General features: G+C 29.8%; 1 protein-coding gene and 1 long non-coding RNA gene across 12 annotated transcripts in view; one reads left to right on the plus strand and one right to left on the minus strand.

The window, feature by feature from the left end:
* LOC143201430 (uncharacterized) overlaps positions 1-19204 on the minus strand; it is a 108023-nt gene that overhangs the window by 32296 nt on the left and 56523 nt on the right. Inside the window, exon 1 of one of the 11 annotated variants that reach the window (XM_076412494.1) lies at positions 18572-18761. The exons of 9 other annotated variants lie outside the window; for them this stretch is intronic. In XM_076412494.1, the coding sequence (XP_076268609.1) occupies positions 18572-18722 (151 nt within the window). In that variant the 5' untranslated portion in view covers positions 18723-18761. Of the gene's footprint in view, positions 1-11858; positions 13447-18571; positions 18762-19204 lie in introns of those variants that run through there. One more of the 11 variants, XM_076412496.1, reaches the window with a different exon arrangement.
* Positions 8804-9956, plus strand: LOC143201445 (uncharacterized). Its single transcript, XR_013006950.1, has 2 exons — positions 8804-8910; positions 9766-9956. It is a non-coding gene; the product is annotated as an uncharacterized LOC143201445 (long non-coding RNA).

The following is a 19204-nucleotide window of genomic DNA, read 5'->3' on the forward strand; positions in this document are numbered from 1 at the left end:
ACTCGTGAAAAATTATAATATTCATTGAAATGTAATTAAAACTGTTTCAATATTGTATAAAGATTGATTTTTATATTATGAAAATTCTTTTAATGTATTTTACAAGTTGGTATGAAAAGATATCAATTGAAAATATTAAAATCAATTAACAATGATGCGATCCTCAGCACAGTTAATATTTAAAATTAACACTAAATGGATTGAAGTTTATTGACGAAGTTAATTCAAATCTTTTTCTTGGCCCATCACCAAAGACTGCCGTTTAATAATAGCTTCATTTGTGTTTATAGTTATAATAATGATTGTTCCGTATAGGTTATAGTTAAATAATATCGATGCAGTACATGGCCTGATATCGTCAGAACAAGAAACTTTTCACGACAGAAACATTCTTTGACCTTATGTGGTCAATATGCATTCAACATTACTTGAACAATCTCAAAGGTGAAACAGTCTTTTCAAAATTGTCTAAAAAATATGATATGTATTTAAAAAATATATAAATTAACTTCAAGCCACTCAAAATGAATGTATTTCCGTAAAGAAAATATCAAGAAGTAATAAAGTTACCTTGATAAATTATGAATGCTTGATCCTATATCTCGAAACATAAAAGGCAATTCCCATAGATCTGTTACATGCTTCAGTATAATATCATATTTTATCAGTTATATCACTTCCAATTCTCCCAAAATATGACGTCGATTATACATTGAAAAAATATGAATAATTTTATATATAATAATGAAGGAATAAGTTTCCTTATTGTTACTATTTTTACTTACACTAATATTTAATTGCTTAAGTGGGAATTTTAGGTCCTTATTTCTTAGGTCTTATTTGTTTTTCCTTTACGTTTTATCTGCAAGGCCTTTTTTTTAATGTGATGCTTTACCCCTTAATTATATCATTTTTCCATCTCTTTTGTCTCGACGAAACTGTTTCTGTTGTTCGTCACTCATATCACCAAGTTTCCGGTAAAAAATTAAGACGATAATGCAAAAAGTGAACTTTGGTGCTAATTAAATAACCAAGTATTTTGAACTTGTCTGTCGCCATTAGCTGGGATAAGTTTATAGTCGGTTAAGTTAATAAAGTTTTATGAAAAATATTTTAGTTTATGTTTCTTATGTTAGGTCAAGCGCCTTCGTTATTATTATATTTTTTATTTATAATGTAGGGAATCAGCAAACCATATAACACTGGAAATTACTTAATATTATTGAAAAAGTAGAGTAAAAAGTAAAATTTCTCATTATATTGATCAATTGTCACTAAATTACCATGATTTTCGTCCCATTATTTCTGATATTTTCAAAATACTGAAAGTTTTGTATATTTTATTATTTTTATATATTATTAATGGTCAAATATGATTAAAACAAAGGAATCGTAATGTTTAACTGGTATACTCAGCTTGAAATGAATGTAGAAGCAATAACACTCAAAATGATTCCATTGTAGATTTGAGATTTATGTTTGACGAAATTATATTAATGAAAAATTTAGGGTTTTTTATTGCGATTTTAAGCTTTATTGCGAATAAAAACCATACGTTTGATATATTATCATTTTTTCTTGTTTAATATTAATTCATTCCTTAAATATAAATGTATTAACTACAGTAACTGTTAAAAGAACGTTAACTGATAAAAAAATTGTAATGTTAACACAATATTGTGCTGGCAAAAAAAGAGTTTATTTTATATACAATATAATTCAAAATTTAGAATTAGTTATTATACTAAATATAATATGGGTACTGTTATAAACAAATGCTAGCTATACTTATTATTAAATTCAAGAACAACAACAGGCAAGAAAAATGTAAAGTAATAAAATCATATAAAGCATTTGTAGGACAGAATAACAGAGAGTAAAGACGACTTTTTACCTTTCAACAGCCTCTGCAGTTGCCTCTTTTTATACACCGAATAGAACAAGTAACATGTGATGTATATAATCACAGAAATCATACCCACTGTGATGCCGTCCATATTTTTTCTTTGTTCTTAAAATATATTCTGTAACTCTACTACTATATGCAATAAATAATAGCGATTATGTTGATTTATATATATAGTTGAAATATTATCTTATCAGGTAGTCATCGGAATCGAATAATTCGTAAATACTTCAAAGAATTTACTCAAGATCTGTCTGTGGTAAATAGGTAAAAAAATATTCTAGATTAATAATACACCGGACCAAAGAACAATGCTTATACATGCCGAGAATAAATGTCCACCTCCACGTTTAACCTTCGCACCAATTTAGTTGATATATTTCGTTCAAGCAATTTTTCTTTATTGATGTTTTTATTTGAAAAATTTTATTGCGAAAATCAAGGTTAAAGTAGGTGTTAAATAGGTCAAACCAATAGAGATCAATTAAGATGGGGTTTTTCAACAATTTCAAGTAATTAAACATAAAATATATATATATTCCTTAACAGTAATTAGTTATTCATTGATTTCATTATATTGCTTTATCCAATATTAGTTCGGTCCAATAATAAAATCAATAAAATGTTGAGCATTTATTGCGGTTGCATGTTGTCCTGTTGAAAAATAACCTTTCTGTTAATAAAAATGGTTATTAAATCATTCCAATTATGCTTATACAGTCTAAACTTCCAATCATGCATCTCCATTACTCTATTTAACAAATTACTGACAAGTTCTCTTTTTCTACAAGCAGTGAATGTGCTTCAACAATTCTAACGTAATTTATTGGGAGCGGCATTTTTTGCTGAACTGTGAAACTTAATTGTACTATTTGTATTATATTATCCACATATGAAATCAATTCTTAATATTTAAATATTTAATATTAGCCAGTCATTAGTTATTAATACATATTCTTATCATTTTATAAATTATTGTCCATATTTATTTTGTAAATAACGAAAAAACATCAAAACACTTTTAAAACAAATACAAGATTTACTGCGTATATCATTCACTGCATCTATCTATAATCTCTGCAATGAAACTCATTTTACCGTAGCTAAAAAGAAATAGAATGCTGTCCGATTGATCGGAACATGTAACCGAGTCATTCTGTAAAATTCAAAATTCAACTTTTTGTTGGTAGTGGGCAACCCTGTTGTCAAAGGTCTATAAAATTCTTCATTCACAACTTTAGTGATTATAATTAGAGGTTATAAACCGGCAAACTTTGTGAACTAATTTGATGTGGCAACATTGCCACGTCTGTATATATTTGAGCATTAAAAACTGACTTGATAGTAAGCATGATTAACTGTTATTCAAAGAAGGTTGGTCAATTGTGCAGACCAAGATTCATGCTGAAACCTTTCAAACTATTTCTTTTGTATTCTGTAACACAGTGAATTTTAACTATCAAAGCTTCAATGTGTCATTTATTGTTTTATTAATATAACAAAAAAACACTCTTGTTGTACTACTATTACTAAGCTTGACGGTTAAGACAACTTTGAAAGTGATCCCATTAAGAACCAAATATAATTTTGAACAAATTTAGTGCTACATGCACTAATAGAGTTTTTTAATTCACCTCAATGCACTAGCCAAATAGTTAATTGTGTTATATCAATCTGCAATTCTTAAGTTTTTTACATATTTTTTCTTTAAATTTAATGTTTTTAAATGTATAGAATTAAGAAAGCTTTCCGCAATCTTGCAGTTTTGGACGGATTACAGATAATGTGCCTGAAGACCTAATGAGGGGTATATATAAAAAACAATACATTTAGAACCGAATTTTATACGTATTTCAATAAATAAAAATGGTTCTAAAATCCAAGAACCAATTCTTAATGTCTTTAGGCTCGAATATTTTAAGATGCGGAATTACCAGCTAGAGTAAGAAATTGAGCAAAAGGTAGCAGCTCCTTTAGAAGGCATTTTTTTAAGTAAGATTTTTTAAATTGTTTTCTTAACACATTATATGTGATTCAACATGGTGGAACCTTAACCTTGTATGAAGTAAATCTAAAATGGAAGGGTACATAGCAATTTTCAGACCAACCCTAACATTCGTTTGCATTTGTATCGAAAAAAAGAGAGAAAATCACTACAAATAAAATCAGAAAAATCAGGAAGGTGTAACTAAATGGGCAGGATGAGTATAAGAAATAAGAAAATAACTCAATATTGAATCATTGGAAGAGTTTTAGTAGGAAAAGGACACAAATTAGTTGGACACTTACAGCATATAAAGAATACAAGACAGGTAAAGGGAGAAGTAAAGAGAGAAGAGAGGAAAAGACCAGGCCGAAACAAGAAGACCGAGCAGAGATAGAAAACTTTGAGGTACAAAAAGTGTTATTTAATTATATATTTTTTTTAATTATATAATATATAATATGATATGAAGGAGAAAATTATGTCTCTATCATTAGGAATTTGTATTAGTTCTAGAGTACTATGATTTCCACATTATTAACGATATACTCTTCGCAGTACTTGTAACAATTTTACTCATTAAATAATATGTTTACACAACGATGTCTAGATAACGGTTTATTAATAAACTATTGAATAGACCGATTTAACCCCTTGGTAACACAATTGATATATTCTGATTATAAATCCACTCGACCGATGTATATTTTAAAAGATTTATTCATACGTGCCCTAGATATTAAAAAACTACAAATACTACAAATATGTGGTAAAATAGACGGAAAAAATATGAAAAAAAATTAATAGATACTTGACTAACTAATCAGTCTTAATATCGGCAGATGTCTCTAATATAGATAAAATATATCAGTTTAAATATATAAGTGATGTTCAAGGTTTACAGTGTTTTATATAGTTTTATCACTTGATAATTAACAAACTACGTTCAATAAACGAGATAAAATCTGTTAGAATGTGAAACTATTTTTAATTATTAAGATAAGAGATTTTATTAAATTACAGTAAGAAAAAATCTCTCACTTGCATTATTGCGTAAAAAGGGACATAAAATCCTTCTTGGATGCCAATGATTTACAAGCTTCCAGATAAGTGTTAAATTTGATTTGATTCAACTATTGATATTTTAAAACTAACTTTAATGATTATATTATGAAAATTTTGGTTGAATAAAGAGTAAAGATGTATCAAAACTTTATGGTATTCTAAATTAATAAAAGTCGAATTATCATTGAACTTAAAAAAGGGGTGGATCCTATTTACGTCCTGGTTACTATGTTCGGCATTGAAAAGGTGCTGATAAATGTATAGTCTGATGAAAGCTGCCTCAAATGTGCATCTTGGGACGTCAAAATAATTGTTCTGAGAATATTGGAATTTGGAGAACATATCATAATTGATATCGTGATGTTTTATACATTTGACAAGAAAGAAAGTTTCCTTTCGCTATAACAAAATATTGTTAAACTATTATACTACGAAATCTTTTTGTTACAGATTAAAAATTTTATTAAAAACTAGTTATGAAATATGAAAATATAAAAACTATGAAATATACATGAAAAGCTAAACGATGAATGATGACAAGAGGCAAAAAAATATGGAAAGAGTTGAAAAGTCCCCGGCCTACCCGGCCTAAATACATTTTTATTCAAAATAATTCCCTTCAAGTGTGATACACTGATTATAGCGAGCCTCCAATTTATGGATAGAATTTTTGTAGTACGATTTGTCCTTTGCTTCAAAATAGGCCTCAGTCTCGGCGATCACCTCTTCATTCGACGAAAACTTCTTCCCAGCGAGTATTCTTTTGAAATCTGAGAACAGAAAATAGTCGCCGGGGGCCAGATCTGGAGAATACCGTGGATGAGGAAGCAATTCGCCCAATTTATGGATTTTTGCCTTGGATTCAACTTGTGACACGGTGCATTTTCTTGGTGAAGCAGCACTTTCTTTTTCTTCAAATTCGGCCGTTTTTTGGCGATTTCGCCGTGCAAATGGTCCAATAACTTTATGTAATAGTCGCTGTTAATGGTCCTTCCTTTTTCAAGGTAGCCAATGAAAATAATTCCATGCGCATCCCAAAATACGACGCCACAATCTTGCCAGCCGACTGTTGCGTTTTCTCACGCTTTGGAGCGGGTTTATCGTGTGCAGTCCACTCGGATGACTATCGATTGAACTTCGGAGCGAAATGATGGAGCCGTTTCACCCATTGTCACATATCGGCGCAAAAACTCGGGTTTATTACGCTTGATCATCTTCAAACACTGTCTCGAATCATCAACTTGTCGTTGTTTTTGGTCAAAAGTGAGCTCGCGGAGCACCCTCTTTATACAGAGCTTTCTCATACCCAAATAGTCGTGAATGATCTTTAGAATGTCTGCTTTTCATTCAATTTCAATTTACGGTCGATCAAAATTATTTTATGGATTTTTTAAATATTTTCGTCGGTAATAACCTCTTTTGGGCATCCACTGCATTCACCGCCTTCGGTGATCATTTCACCACGTCTAAACTTAGTATTCCAATCCTTGATGGTTGATTTTCCTGGGACAGAGTCCGGAAACTCGACATCAAGCTAAGTTTTTGCTTCAACTTTATTCTTTGCCTTCAAAAACCAATATTTTATCAACACGCAAGATTCCTTTTTATCCACTTTTTTCACAATAACAAAAGTTGCTTCACTCAAAATGCTATAATTCACAAACTAATGATCCGACAGCTGTCAAATTTATACACGTATCTTACGAGCATCGGGGCTAACTAAAAACATATGGATTTAATTCTACTAGCGCCATCTATGTCTCAGGCCGGGGACTTTTCAATTGGCCTGTTAATTTCTTTGTAGGTAGGACTCGACATACTAGTATAGCGACCTTGATGCATGTTTAATTTTACATCTTATAATAGCAGCCCACAAAATACTTAGAAAATATTATACCAAATATTGAACACGTGTAGTAAACGATAACGAAGATCTGCAATCCCGAGACGTTGATCTAGAATTTTATTGAAGGGTACTTTAGATCATTCAGCTATCATCGTTCAGTTCAGACGTGCCACCCTCTACATTGCCAGTGTCTAAGCGTCACTTTAAGTAAAACTACGCCGTTCCCTTTTATCTATTTTCATTTCGTGAGACTTTATATAACATCAATAAATCATATTCACATTATGTAAACCATTACTGTATATTTTCATCTTACATCGAGCAGAATAATCGCTAGTATACACTAGAATAATACCTAAATTAGTACATGTATAACCCAATAAGAAGGCAAAATGAGAGTATAAAAGATATAAAGAAATTTCATGTCAAGAAGATATAACTATATGAAAAAATGTTAATATCAGAAGGAGCTTTTGCTGATCGGGTACTGTACATGCGTACGGAGAACTGATATGATAGTCCAGACTAAGGCAATATGGAATGTTTGAATAAAAACACAACAAAAATATATCACTTTAGATACCTGTGAATAGAAGGAATTTAATGAAAGAATTGGAAAGTTTAAATTAATAGTTTTAGTATGAATGTTTCCTACTTTGCCATGAATATAACATTTATTAAGAAATAAAAGAGATCGAACGATTAATATATAAACCAAACTAGAGGTGTCGGCCTGCGAGAAAAATATCGATATTTAAAAAATATCGATATATCGTTTTCGATATTTTTACAAAAATATCAACAACGATATTTTTAAAATTTCTTTGAATTCCAATTTCACAATGTTTTTTATAAAGTTAAAAAAATATCGAAAAATATCGGCTGAAGAAAATACCGATATATTGGTCAAAAAAATATCGGCCAAAAATATCGATATTTTTTTCGCCATCCCTAAACCAATCTTAACGTTTGACTCTGGGTCATGTCGCAACTTGGTTGGTAAGGTCACTATGAGTGGATGATAGAGAAATAGAATTCTCAAACACAAAATGTAAACTAACACAATAACAAATCAATTAGTTTTTAAATTAACGTATCTATTTTATGTGTTACAATGCTCTTTTAGTATTGTGACTGTCAATATCCCTAATTAATAGGAAGTGAAGTTTGAAATTGTTTCCCTTATAGTATTTTTATGACAGTAATTATTAATTCTAACCCGTAACAATTATCAATCATTCCGAAGCATCCAAAACTAACTCCGAAAAAAAGATGCGACACACTGCACAGATTTAAAAGAAAGTAAGCTATTCATCGATTCCAAAAAATTTCTTTGATCATTAAAATACAAAATTTGATAATTTACTTCTTAAAATATGCCACACAAATATAAACATCATTCACAAACCTCTTCAAAAATATAAGGACCGATAATTTCTAGAGACATCTTAGTCCATACAATCGATGTAAGATCATGAATGGATTTCCAATGACATTTTATGATTTTATTCTTAAAGTTTGAAAGATTTAGATAATTACGATTGGAACTGATTCTCCAATATTCTGTCGGTCTCTGCTTCAATTTGACGTTTCATTTACATAACAAAAACATCGAATATTCTACCTCCATAGAGTAAGCCAAATGAACTTTAACTTTATTTTAAAATACCTTGTACAAAAGTCATGACAAAGTTTAAAGAGTCCATATATTGACTAATACGTTTAAGAAATATCTTTTATTAGTTAGATCGGAGTCCAGCCAATGTGTTATTTAAACAAACATATTCAAATGTTGGCAATTATTTTTATTTTAAGAGATGATTCAAAAGTTAATTGGAGCACCAATTTTAATATGTTTATGTATCATTTAAATTCTTGACAGTGCATGACCAAATATCTATGTGAAATAGTACGAATTATTTAACTGATAACATTTTTACAAACTAGGTGTTTGTCTGTTAAAATTTTTATTTGATAAGAAGATAAACAGCTACCTGTAGGTAATTCATGGTTATAGTTTAAGGTATTTGTGAGAAAATATAATCAGAAATGGGTTATTTACACCGTGGAAGTCCAATCGAATACTTTAGCCATTTAACATTAGAGTGAGTAAGTAAAATATGTAATATAATAAGATAAGAATTAATGAATAATATTTTGATCATTGATATCCATTAGTCACAATGCGAAGCACCAGCGTGAATAACTGCTAAACATTCTAAACTAAGTGTAAAATTCGATGGTTTTGATATTTATTTACTACAAAACTTTTTTACGAACAACTGCTTTACAAAATGTTGCCATTTATTATTACTCAGTTATTCAGCCAGATATTTATACGCCCGATCATGGAATGCTCAAAACTGCATTTTCGACATTTGTTACTTTCGTTGATCAACTTGAAAATATCTATTGTCAAAGCCCATCAAACACCTTTAGAAGCTTATAGTGATGTTGCTCCAGCATGCTTCAATTTTTGGGGTTTCGTTTCAATTCTTTAAAAATGGCGATTTTGATGTCAATTAAGAGGACGGCCAGGAAGACCAACAGTTCGGAAACAATGAATCTTGCTTAAACTCTCAAACAAATTTCATACTCATTTCCACGATACGATATCACTGCACTGTCATAAAGATGGAATGGACTTATGGATGGAAAATAATGGAAAATATTTTAATACTAAATTTTCTTATTAAATAATTTTAATATGAAATGTTTTGTGTGGTCCAACTAATGATAGTTCTGAGACCACTTTTTTATTGGATTGTTTGGATTGCCTTACAAAAGCATTTGATTGGCTAATTTCTATAACCCGACTGTTTGTTTCTATGGTTTGTTTGTGACGCCATTTTTGTGTGTCTGACATTGAGTACGATCAGCATTTTTGTGCCTTAATTATAATCACAATTATTTAATTATTATGTATCTCATTGTGTTCATATATATGTATATTGTTTTTTACAGGAATACAACAGAAGAAATCATGAAAATGTTACCTATATTTTAAACCTAAATTGTGATCAAATGGGGCGATGGCAAAATTATATTGAAGGCAAATACATATACAATATGAAATGTTTTAATAGAGAAGCTCTTGTTACCTTTTAAAAAGTTGTTTGTAAAGTACCATTAATTAAAAACTTAATTATTTCGAAGGAGTTCGTTTGCTTGAAACAAATGTATATCGGTTAAGATACTTATAATTAATATTTTTGGCTTAAGGATCCTTAACCGATATAGGTGGGATTTTTTTGTTTTATTTTTCAACAAGCATGTTAAAAAATACAATAAAACAAAATAAAATAATGTAATTTTTAGACTAACAAGATATGCCTGATTTTATAGACAAGATAGTATTGCACGATTGTTTTATTATATTTTTAATAGATCCTTAAGTTGTCCCTTTAAGTCGTCGAACTTGCTTTGATATTTTTTTTTGTTTTAAACAAGTAAGTGAAATATTAAGAGGCAACTTTCAGCCGTGCTGTTCTGGTTTCATTATGAGGGAACAAAAATATAGAAACTGTTATCTTATTAATCTTATTAATAAGTAAAGTAAAATCTTATTTAAAAAGTAAAAAGCGCTATAGATAATTTGGATTATATTTGCCAGCAGATATGTTGTGTTCTCAATTAGATTGCAGCCTTCTTTATATTTATCTCTAATTATTTTTTATTTATATATTTTTATTTCAATTTTGGTCAATAGAATGTGACGTCAGAAGTTAGTCACGTGATGTGTATGAAATCCCCAACTAATGAAATACCTTCCTATATAAAAATAAACAATTTTCGTTACAGTTACCTCTAATGGTAATTTAAACTAACCAGTGAAATACAGCAAGACGACGTTCTCAACGCCTTCCTGCTGAGCCAATACCAAAACAATCAGTAATTATATGTATTTATTTAGTACTCTATATAACATATCACCTATGGTCTTGACATATCCATACATTGACATGTCATATTGTAAAAGATTAAAAAAACTGATATAAAATATAGTCCAGGATCTAAGAATGCTTAACATTTAAGTAAATTGGTTTAAAAACGTTTTAGAAACATATTTTATTCTAATATGTTATGATTCGATTTCAATGAATTCACCAGTTGACAAAACAAGCTACCACTGACATAAGGCTTTAAAGAATTTTTAGCAAATAAATAGATAATAGCTTCTGTAGGGAGCGATTTTTCAAGGAAAGCTCCTATAATGAGTCGATACATAAAGTAAAGAATTTTGAACTTGACTGAATACTCTACAAAAATTAAATGAATAAAATATGATTTAAAATATATCAGTTATATTTAACGTTTTAACCATCGAAACATTCAACTGACATGTTTAAAATAATACACTCGTCATCCAAAGATAAGACAAGATTTTTTATTACATTTATTTTTAATCACATTATCGTTCAAGCGTAATTATATTATCATGAAATTATGATTTCCAGTTTCGGGTAACAATTTTATTAATAAACTGAAAATGAAGAGTTGAAAAACTCCTCATATATGTGCCGACATATTATAATAAATACGAGGTTTGATCAGCAGTCATCAGTTGATACTGGGTTGAAATGATAAGTTAAATAGAAAGTTGTATCGAAAATTATTTTTTTTTACATACCTTGTTAGATTTATAATTAAATTAACTGATGAGTTTTTTATTTTAACATTTATATGATAACTTTACCAAGTGTTAGATAATAATTAAAACTTGTTAAATAAAAATAAACAATTCTATTTTATTATGTTAACAAAAACAATTTTATTTAGTTAATAAAAAGTAATACATTATGTTGTTAAACTGAACCTCATAAAATCGAATAATTGGAAATACCAATCAATCATTGATAATTCGAACGATCTGATTGACGTGTTTTTTTTCATTCGATCACGAATACGTGCATTTGGTTATTTAAAAATGATTCAGACTGGTATTAACTTAACATTAGTATTTAAAAAAAAGTTCAAATAAAATATGTTTCATTAAATCTTTTTCAAGGAATATTAGGAATTATATGAATTTTTCTACAAATTAATATTATTCTTACCACGGGGAATTTTATGGAACCTACGGCAGCAGGTACAGCAAAGAGTTAAAATAGCCGCCGATATTATTATGGCAAACGTCACTAACAACAATTCACTGGATTGACTTTCATTATTCATTTCGACCGCGTTTTGGCAAAACATTAAATCATAAATAAAGCGTCTCGACAGATAAATATTTATTTAAAGAAAACCGTATGATATTTATCTTATCAGTACTTCGAAGAACATCCCCAACGTGTCAATCAACGTTCTTACGACGAATTGGCGGAGGAGCTCGTTTTAGCAAATTACGTGTTTTGTAGTTTCAGTGTTTCGTGTCAGATGACGCCTCGAGACGATGAAAGAATGATTTACGTTTGTATGTTGTACCGTTATTAACAATCTCAACTATTTAGTGGTCTAAGTATCTTTACGTACTTTTATATTCTAATGATATATCTATATTAACCTTGACAAGTTAAATAAAAATATCCTTTATAGTATCGTTGGTATAAACAACATACCATAAAACAAGAGAATATGTAAATAGAGTAATGGTAATGCTCTAGGAAAGATATAATTAAAATTAAATATAAATTTTTGTTAAACTCCTTAGAAACAGATAACTTTAAAGTCTCATACTGGATAAAGGTATTGTGCTTCGAAAATAGATATTCCAGAAGGCCATTTTGTTTACTAATGATGAAAGAATGTTTACGAGTAATGAGAAATGGACCCCATACGACAATAATGTGGCAAAAAATCAATAAATGCAGCATCAATAAATTCACAAACGACTGAAAAACCCACGCCAAAAAATGGTAATAAAGGATGTTTGGTGGGTTTGGAAAGGAATTGTTGATCATGACCTCGTACCTGCTTAAACCATTAATTCATCTCACTGATGTCAACAACTAAAGCGATTTTAGCAAGTGATTTAAAATAAACAGACAGATTTGTTCAATAGGAGAGGCATTGTCTTCTATCAGGATAATACTGCATCGCATATCTTTAGTAACTTAGTATAAATTGAGAGAGAGGTAAATATTTAGTTGATATTGGAGTTCAGACCTTGGTAATACCTTTTGTTCTAGTCACAATAAAATTTTCTTAAGGTGTAGAGTTATACTCAAGGCGTAGGAAACTTACTTGGTTAAGTATTTCGTTCAAAAAACTCATAAGTTTAACAATGGCGGTTTCATCAAAAAAATGATATGAGGTCATAGAACAAAACGCAACATATATTATTGATTTATGTTTGAAAATGAGATAAAATTATTGCAGTTTTATTTTATTATATTAGTTTATTTTCAAACTGCGTGTGTAATAGTGTAATAAGACTTGGATAATATTAATTACTCAAAATTGATTCCACTCTTGTTACTTTATTTTTAAACCAGATATATCTAATCATATTTTTTTGCATTTGATATATGTTGCAATTTGATATATATTACCGCATTCTTTTAATTTATAATATGTATTACACGCAACGAAATATTGTTAAAGTCTATTCAAAGTTGTTTTAGTAATGCGTCATGGATATTTTTTTCAGTTTTAATTCAGTTTGGCTTTGACATACAAAAAAAATCTAATCTATATAAAATAAGTGAACAAAAATGTTACCAAATATAATTTATTTTAACATTATACTATATCTAAAAACTACAGTTAATTATAGAGCCCCAATAATTTATAGATAAGAGTTAAAACACTATTGCTTCCAAGAATTTTGCATACGTCTGACAGCTGGTTGCCGTCCGGTTGTCAGATGTACACTAAATTATTCAAAATATTAGTTGTAATAATTATAGGTTATAAACCGGCATTTATTTTAGCACTTTATTTTGATAAATTTTAAGTCACTCCTTATTATATCATATTACTTTCTTTGAAAATGCCTAAAACAATAGATATTCAGGATAATAAACATAATTCACATAAGTCACATAATTTAATGATATTATTTTATATAAAATTGTCTCTCTGGAAAGTATACATAAAGGAATTAGGGACATGCAGCTTTTTGAGGGATGTAAGACATCCTTTCATACACTCTTACAGGGCATAGAGTTTAAATGGTGTAAAGATAACCCTCGGAGAGGTTTAATGGAACTTCCAGACATTATCTTAACTTTGAATATTTCAAAATGGTTCATTGTGGCACTCTTGGCAAGACAGTAACAAAAAAGTGTAAAGACAATAAAAATTGATGGAAAAAGGTAACAAATACAATATCATTCAATTGAGTTTTGTTGGTCATTATATTTATTGATAGTTAATTGCAGACATATTTCTGGTTGAGAATGATATTTAATTCTTCGGTTTGGATGAACTCGATAAAATTCATTCAAAGGAACTAATTGATAAGTGGTGGAATCGTGAACATGTTTTAGACAGATTAGAAATTAACAGTTTAGTTATTGAATTGGACAGTGAGTCGTAAAGTGAAAGTGACTGAAGGAAACTTTCAGGATATATGATAATGCTGTGCAATGTTGCAAATTCCAGACACAGAGTGATGAGAGTGGAAACAATTAAAGGTATGTGCATAATTAATTGAGTATAACTGTAGATAATGGTATTATAGGGCGTGAAAGATTTGTGATTTCTGCACATATATGATTGTAATTGTTCAAAATTAAACATAAGTATTAGGTTAGAACGTATGAGGAAAGAATTAATACTAACGCTTTTTTAGATATGGTAAATGCATTTGACAGAATTCACTGATTAATTTTCTCAAGAATGATGTACACAGGTAGTAGCAGAAGAAATAAAAATACAGTGATACCAAGATGACTTGCCAAGTAAACACACCATCGAAGGAAATAAGAACTAAACGTAAAAAGTAAATATGCCCTCGAATGAAAGTAAAATACGTTTCTCAGATATACAATTGTTAATTAGGTGGATTGGGCCTCCAGGGGATAACACTACATAAAAAAACGCGACTAGAAACTCTACCTCATGGATGGTGTGGCATAGAGTTAAATGTAAACAAAACAAATATAACCTACAAACTATTATACCGGTGTTCTTAATTGTAGTTTTAAGTCCTTCGATAATATATGTATTAGATGTACTATAATGTTAAAATAAATTATATTTGATAACATTTTTGTTCAATTATTTTATTTAGATTAGAATTTTCTTGTATGTCAAAGCCAAACTGAACTAAAACTAAAAGTTGATGCGGCAAAATTGTAATGTGTCGATGTCACAATATCATTATCCACGACGCAAAACTTTGAATAGACTATAAGTTTTCTACTACGTTAAAAGAATAAAGTTAAAAGTTAAAGTATGAAGTTAACTTCATACTCTTTACGGAATATTTAGTGTTACATGATATCATTGTCAAAAAAGCATAATGGAAATATATCGAATTATTCCATTCATTACGGTAAGCACGCTTCATCACAGCTTGAGGTATTTCTTTAAACAAGTTTGTAGTTTAGTGTATAGGCAAACAAACTTCCTATTATTTATTTTAAAAGGTTCGGCCACAAATCATGTTTAGCCGCATCTAGGCACTAGCACCTGGCAGATGAATCAATGAGATCTCGTTTTGATAGTTCTGTCAATTTCCCGTTGTTAAATAACTATGTAAACCGACAAAATTGCAGAATTGGAAGCAATCTTAGTTACTCTCAAGAAGTGTACAATGCATCAATCGATTCTTAAAAATATTCCTCTATTCCATAACTCTGATGCTATTTAATGGAATTTTTTTAAACCTAAATATATTAAAAATGTATCCAAATTCCCAATTTTTTATATATTGACTAAAGCTAGACTAAAGCTAAAGTTGAAGTAATTAATTAATCTTCTATTAACCTTCCAACCATATTTTCCTCCTATGCCCAAGCACATCAATTTTAGTCGGAAGCTTTGTACAGTTACATTTTTATCTGATGACTAACAGTTTTCAGTCAACTTTTCCAATGGTTGGTCAGACTTAACCCAAGACTTTTTATGTTTAGAATTGCTACAATAGAACCATTTATCATCAATGATGATAATCCAATTCATTCCTGAGATTTTGTACGTAATGAAGCTATTTTATTATCCTTCTTTCATTATTTAATCTTAATTATTCTTGAAATGATGTTTGGTACGAATCTTCATTGAGAAATGCATTCAAATTGTTATCACTTTGTTGATTGGCTATTTCTGTCTTGCCAATAAATATTCTCAATTTCTAATACGCGTACGTGACTTTCAATATATTTGTGTTATTCTATAACACTTTATTCTGCGCGAAATGTGATATATTTGATAATTTATTCAGGCTCTACATACATGAAATTGGTGTTTGATATAGTGCAATGGTGGGGAATAGCTGTCAGAAAAAAATATGAGTTCTATTTTAATTTGTGTTTCTATAAAAAAACAGTTTCCAAAAATGAGTACTATTTTACCTTCCTCTTATTTTATATATCATATCAGTTTCAGTATCAGTCATTTTTTTTATTCAAGTTTATTCGATTCAAAATATTGTAAGCCGGCTTGGTGGCGCAGTGGTAAAGGCCATAGGACGGTCCTCATATTCTTGCGATAGCTGCGGGTTCTAATATTGCTGGGGCATGATTGTAAATTTATGTTTGTGATTTTTTAAAATTAGTGATTGTTTTAGGCAAGAGTGTAAAATATGACAAAGAAAATGATCCAGGTCACGCCAGTAACCAGTCTGGGTAAGACCGGATGTCTTCTGGGAGGACTTCTAAAGTTTGTCACTCGCAGTCGGTAGGCTTAATGCTGAAGACCGTGGTTCCGAGTCCACGTTAAACTTTAGGTCCAGATAAACCCAAAGTTGGTAAAAGGAGACTTTAAAATATATTTTTTTAATTTTTCAAAAAATATTGTAATATGAATTATATAAAAAATTAATTGCTCTTTCAGGTCATTGAAGAATCAAGATGAAGAATGTCCTGGTATGTCGAAAACGTTTGAAGATCCGGAACTGCATAAGTTATTGAATGAAGACTCAACACTAATTCATAAACAATTTGCAGAAAAGTTGAATGTGAGTCACAATTTGTGAGCGATCTACTGCTTCAAAGGTATGAAAGGAAATCATTTGTACATAGAATAGTAACGGGTAATGAAAAATTGATTGATTTTGAACATACCAAGTGAAACAAACCGCGGTTATCGCCTGGTAAAAGGGCTCATCGGCAGCAGGTCCAAATCGCTTTGGTCGCAAGACCATACTCTGTGTCTGGTGGGACCAGGTTGGTGTTGAGTATTATAAATTGTTGAATTTGAACTGTGCATTGACCGAAAAACGTCCACAATACGCTCAAAGCATAATTAATAAAGTGATTTTGCAGCATGAAATACAGAAAAACCAGTGAAAGAAGTCTGGAAATCACTTGGATGCGACATTTTATCGGACGCAGAGTAGGGATGTCGACCAAGGAAAAAAATTTCGATATTTTGTTAAAATTTTAAAGAAATATCTATATATCGGCGAACACAAAATATCGATAACACACGCACAATTCACTTGATGTCCAACTGGAAGAAATGTCAAAACAAATGCTCAGGGACAAAATACCAAGAGGAGAAATCCAGAATTTTGCATATCGACATTTTACTTTAGAACTCAAAGTTCGATACTCTCATTTAGAATTATCGATACGATAAAAAAATTATCGAAAAATATCGGCCCAAAAATATATCGATATATCGATCCAAAACTATCGATAGTTTTCGGTATTATTCTCCAGACCTGGCTCCATTCGACTACCACCTTTTCGCATCGACAAGGCACTTGTTTTTGAATGCCATAATCAAGTAGCCAATAGTCCGAATAAATACATTTTAATATATCGATATATCGATCCAAAACTATCGATAGTTTTCGGTATTATTCTCCAGACCTGGCTCCATTCGACTACCACCTTTTCGCATCGACAAGGCACTTGTTTTGGAATGCCATAATCAAGTGGCCAATAGTCCGAATAAATACATTTTAATTAGCTATCCTGTTTTCTTTGGAAAATAAAACGGAAAGGAATTACCAGTACTACTGGTATTATCTTGCAAAATCATTTGATCGATTTTTATTTATATAAAGACGCACAACTGTCTTAGTTGTTTGACTCAATGGTATTAATTTCACCTTAATGGCAATTTTCTAAGATATAATATAACTTTAACGTATTAGAAACGTACTGATTTCAATTTATAGTGATTTTCCATAATACTTGGTTCGGATAGAACTGCCAAATCCGTGTCTTAATTTTTTCTAGTTCCTGCTACGTTAATTGTATAACATAACAATATTATCATACTTAAGCTCTCTAAAGCACTCTTGACAACTTCTTTCATTTATGATAGTGTTATCATGTGCTTCTAAATACACGATTTTGCTCAAAACTCAAATAAATGAATGGAAATAAATACTAAATAACTGTTACATTATTCTTTATTTTGAAGTCAAGAGACCCATTAATAACAAATATCTAATATAATACAACATTTAACAGAAGAAAGAAGAGCATCTAAATTGTTTGAGTGTTAAAATAATATATCTATATAAAGTTGGTTCGGAGAATATTACCTATATATATATTTTTGTTATTTTATCAGTCGAAATAACTTGAATGAGACGTTTTTCTTTTATAAAAAACGATGTGGAGATATCAATAAATGAGTAAATTTAATTTAGTAGCACTTAATAATAATAACAATAATACCGACAACAATAGTGAAATAACCTTACTTATTGTCAATCTCCTAGCTATCTGTCTTTGTCTAGTGTTTCGTCTACTAATCTGCCGTTTCGTTCTAGTTAACCATATCAAACATGACGATATTATCAGACAAATCAAAACACTACACACGCCACCTACGATTACTATTTCCGAATCCATGTTATTTTTAATTTCGTGTTAGTCGTCAGTGATCGAGAGAGAATCGTCCATGTATTCATCTCAGATCGCGTACATTACTATCGAACGCTCAAGAAAACATTTCGATCATTAGTAGTTATCTTATCACAATTCATTACTTATTCCACCACCTTGAACTGGGCATATTTAATATCTCATCACTTTAGAATACAGATTGTTGCATGTATATAGATAATAGCCCTAATGATTGTAAGATAACGTTGATTGAATTTCTGATACTATGTTGGATACATAATATTGTATATAACATATCGATATATCGGTCTAGAATATTAATATATCTATATTTCTATTAAAGCGCAATTAAATGCTAAAATCATTTTAGTCGTAAGCATTTATCAATTATTATAACATCTTTTCTATAAATGATCAATCAATAGCAGTATAAAATAAAAAAATCATTTATTATTGTTGTGTCACAAATTTACAAAAAGAATTTTAAG

This window comes from Rhynchophorus ferrugineus, unplaced genomic scaffold, assembly GCF_030347505.1.
Source record: "Rhynchophorus ferrugineus isolate W39M unplaced genomic scaffold, kcgeb_rfMv2 rfM8, whole genome shotgun sequence".
NCBI lineage: Eukaryota > Metazoa > Arthropoda > Insecta > Coleoptera > Curculionidae > Rhynchophorus > Rhynchophorus ferrugineus.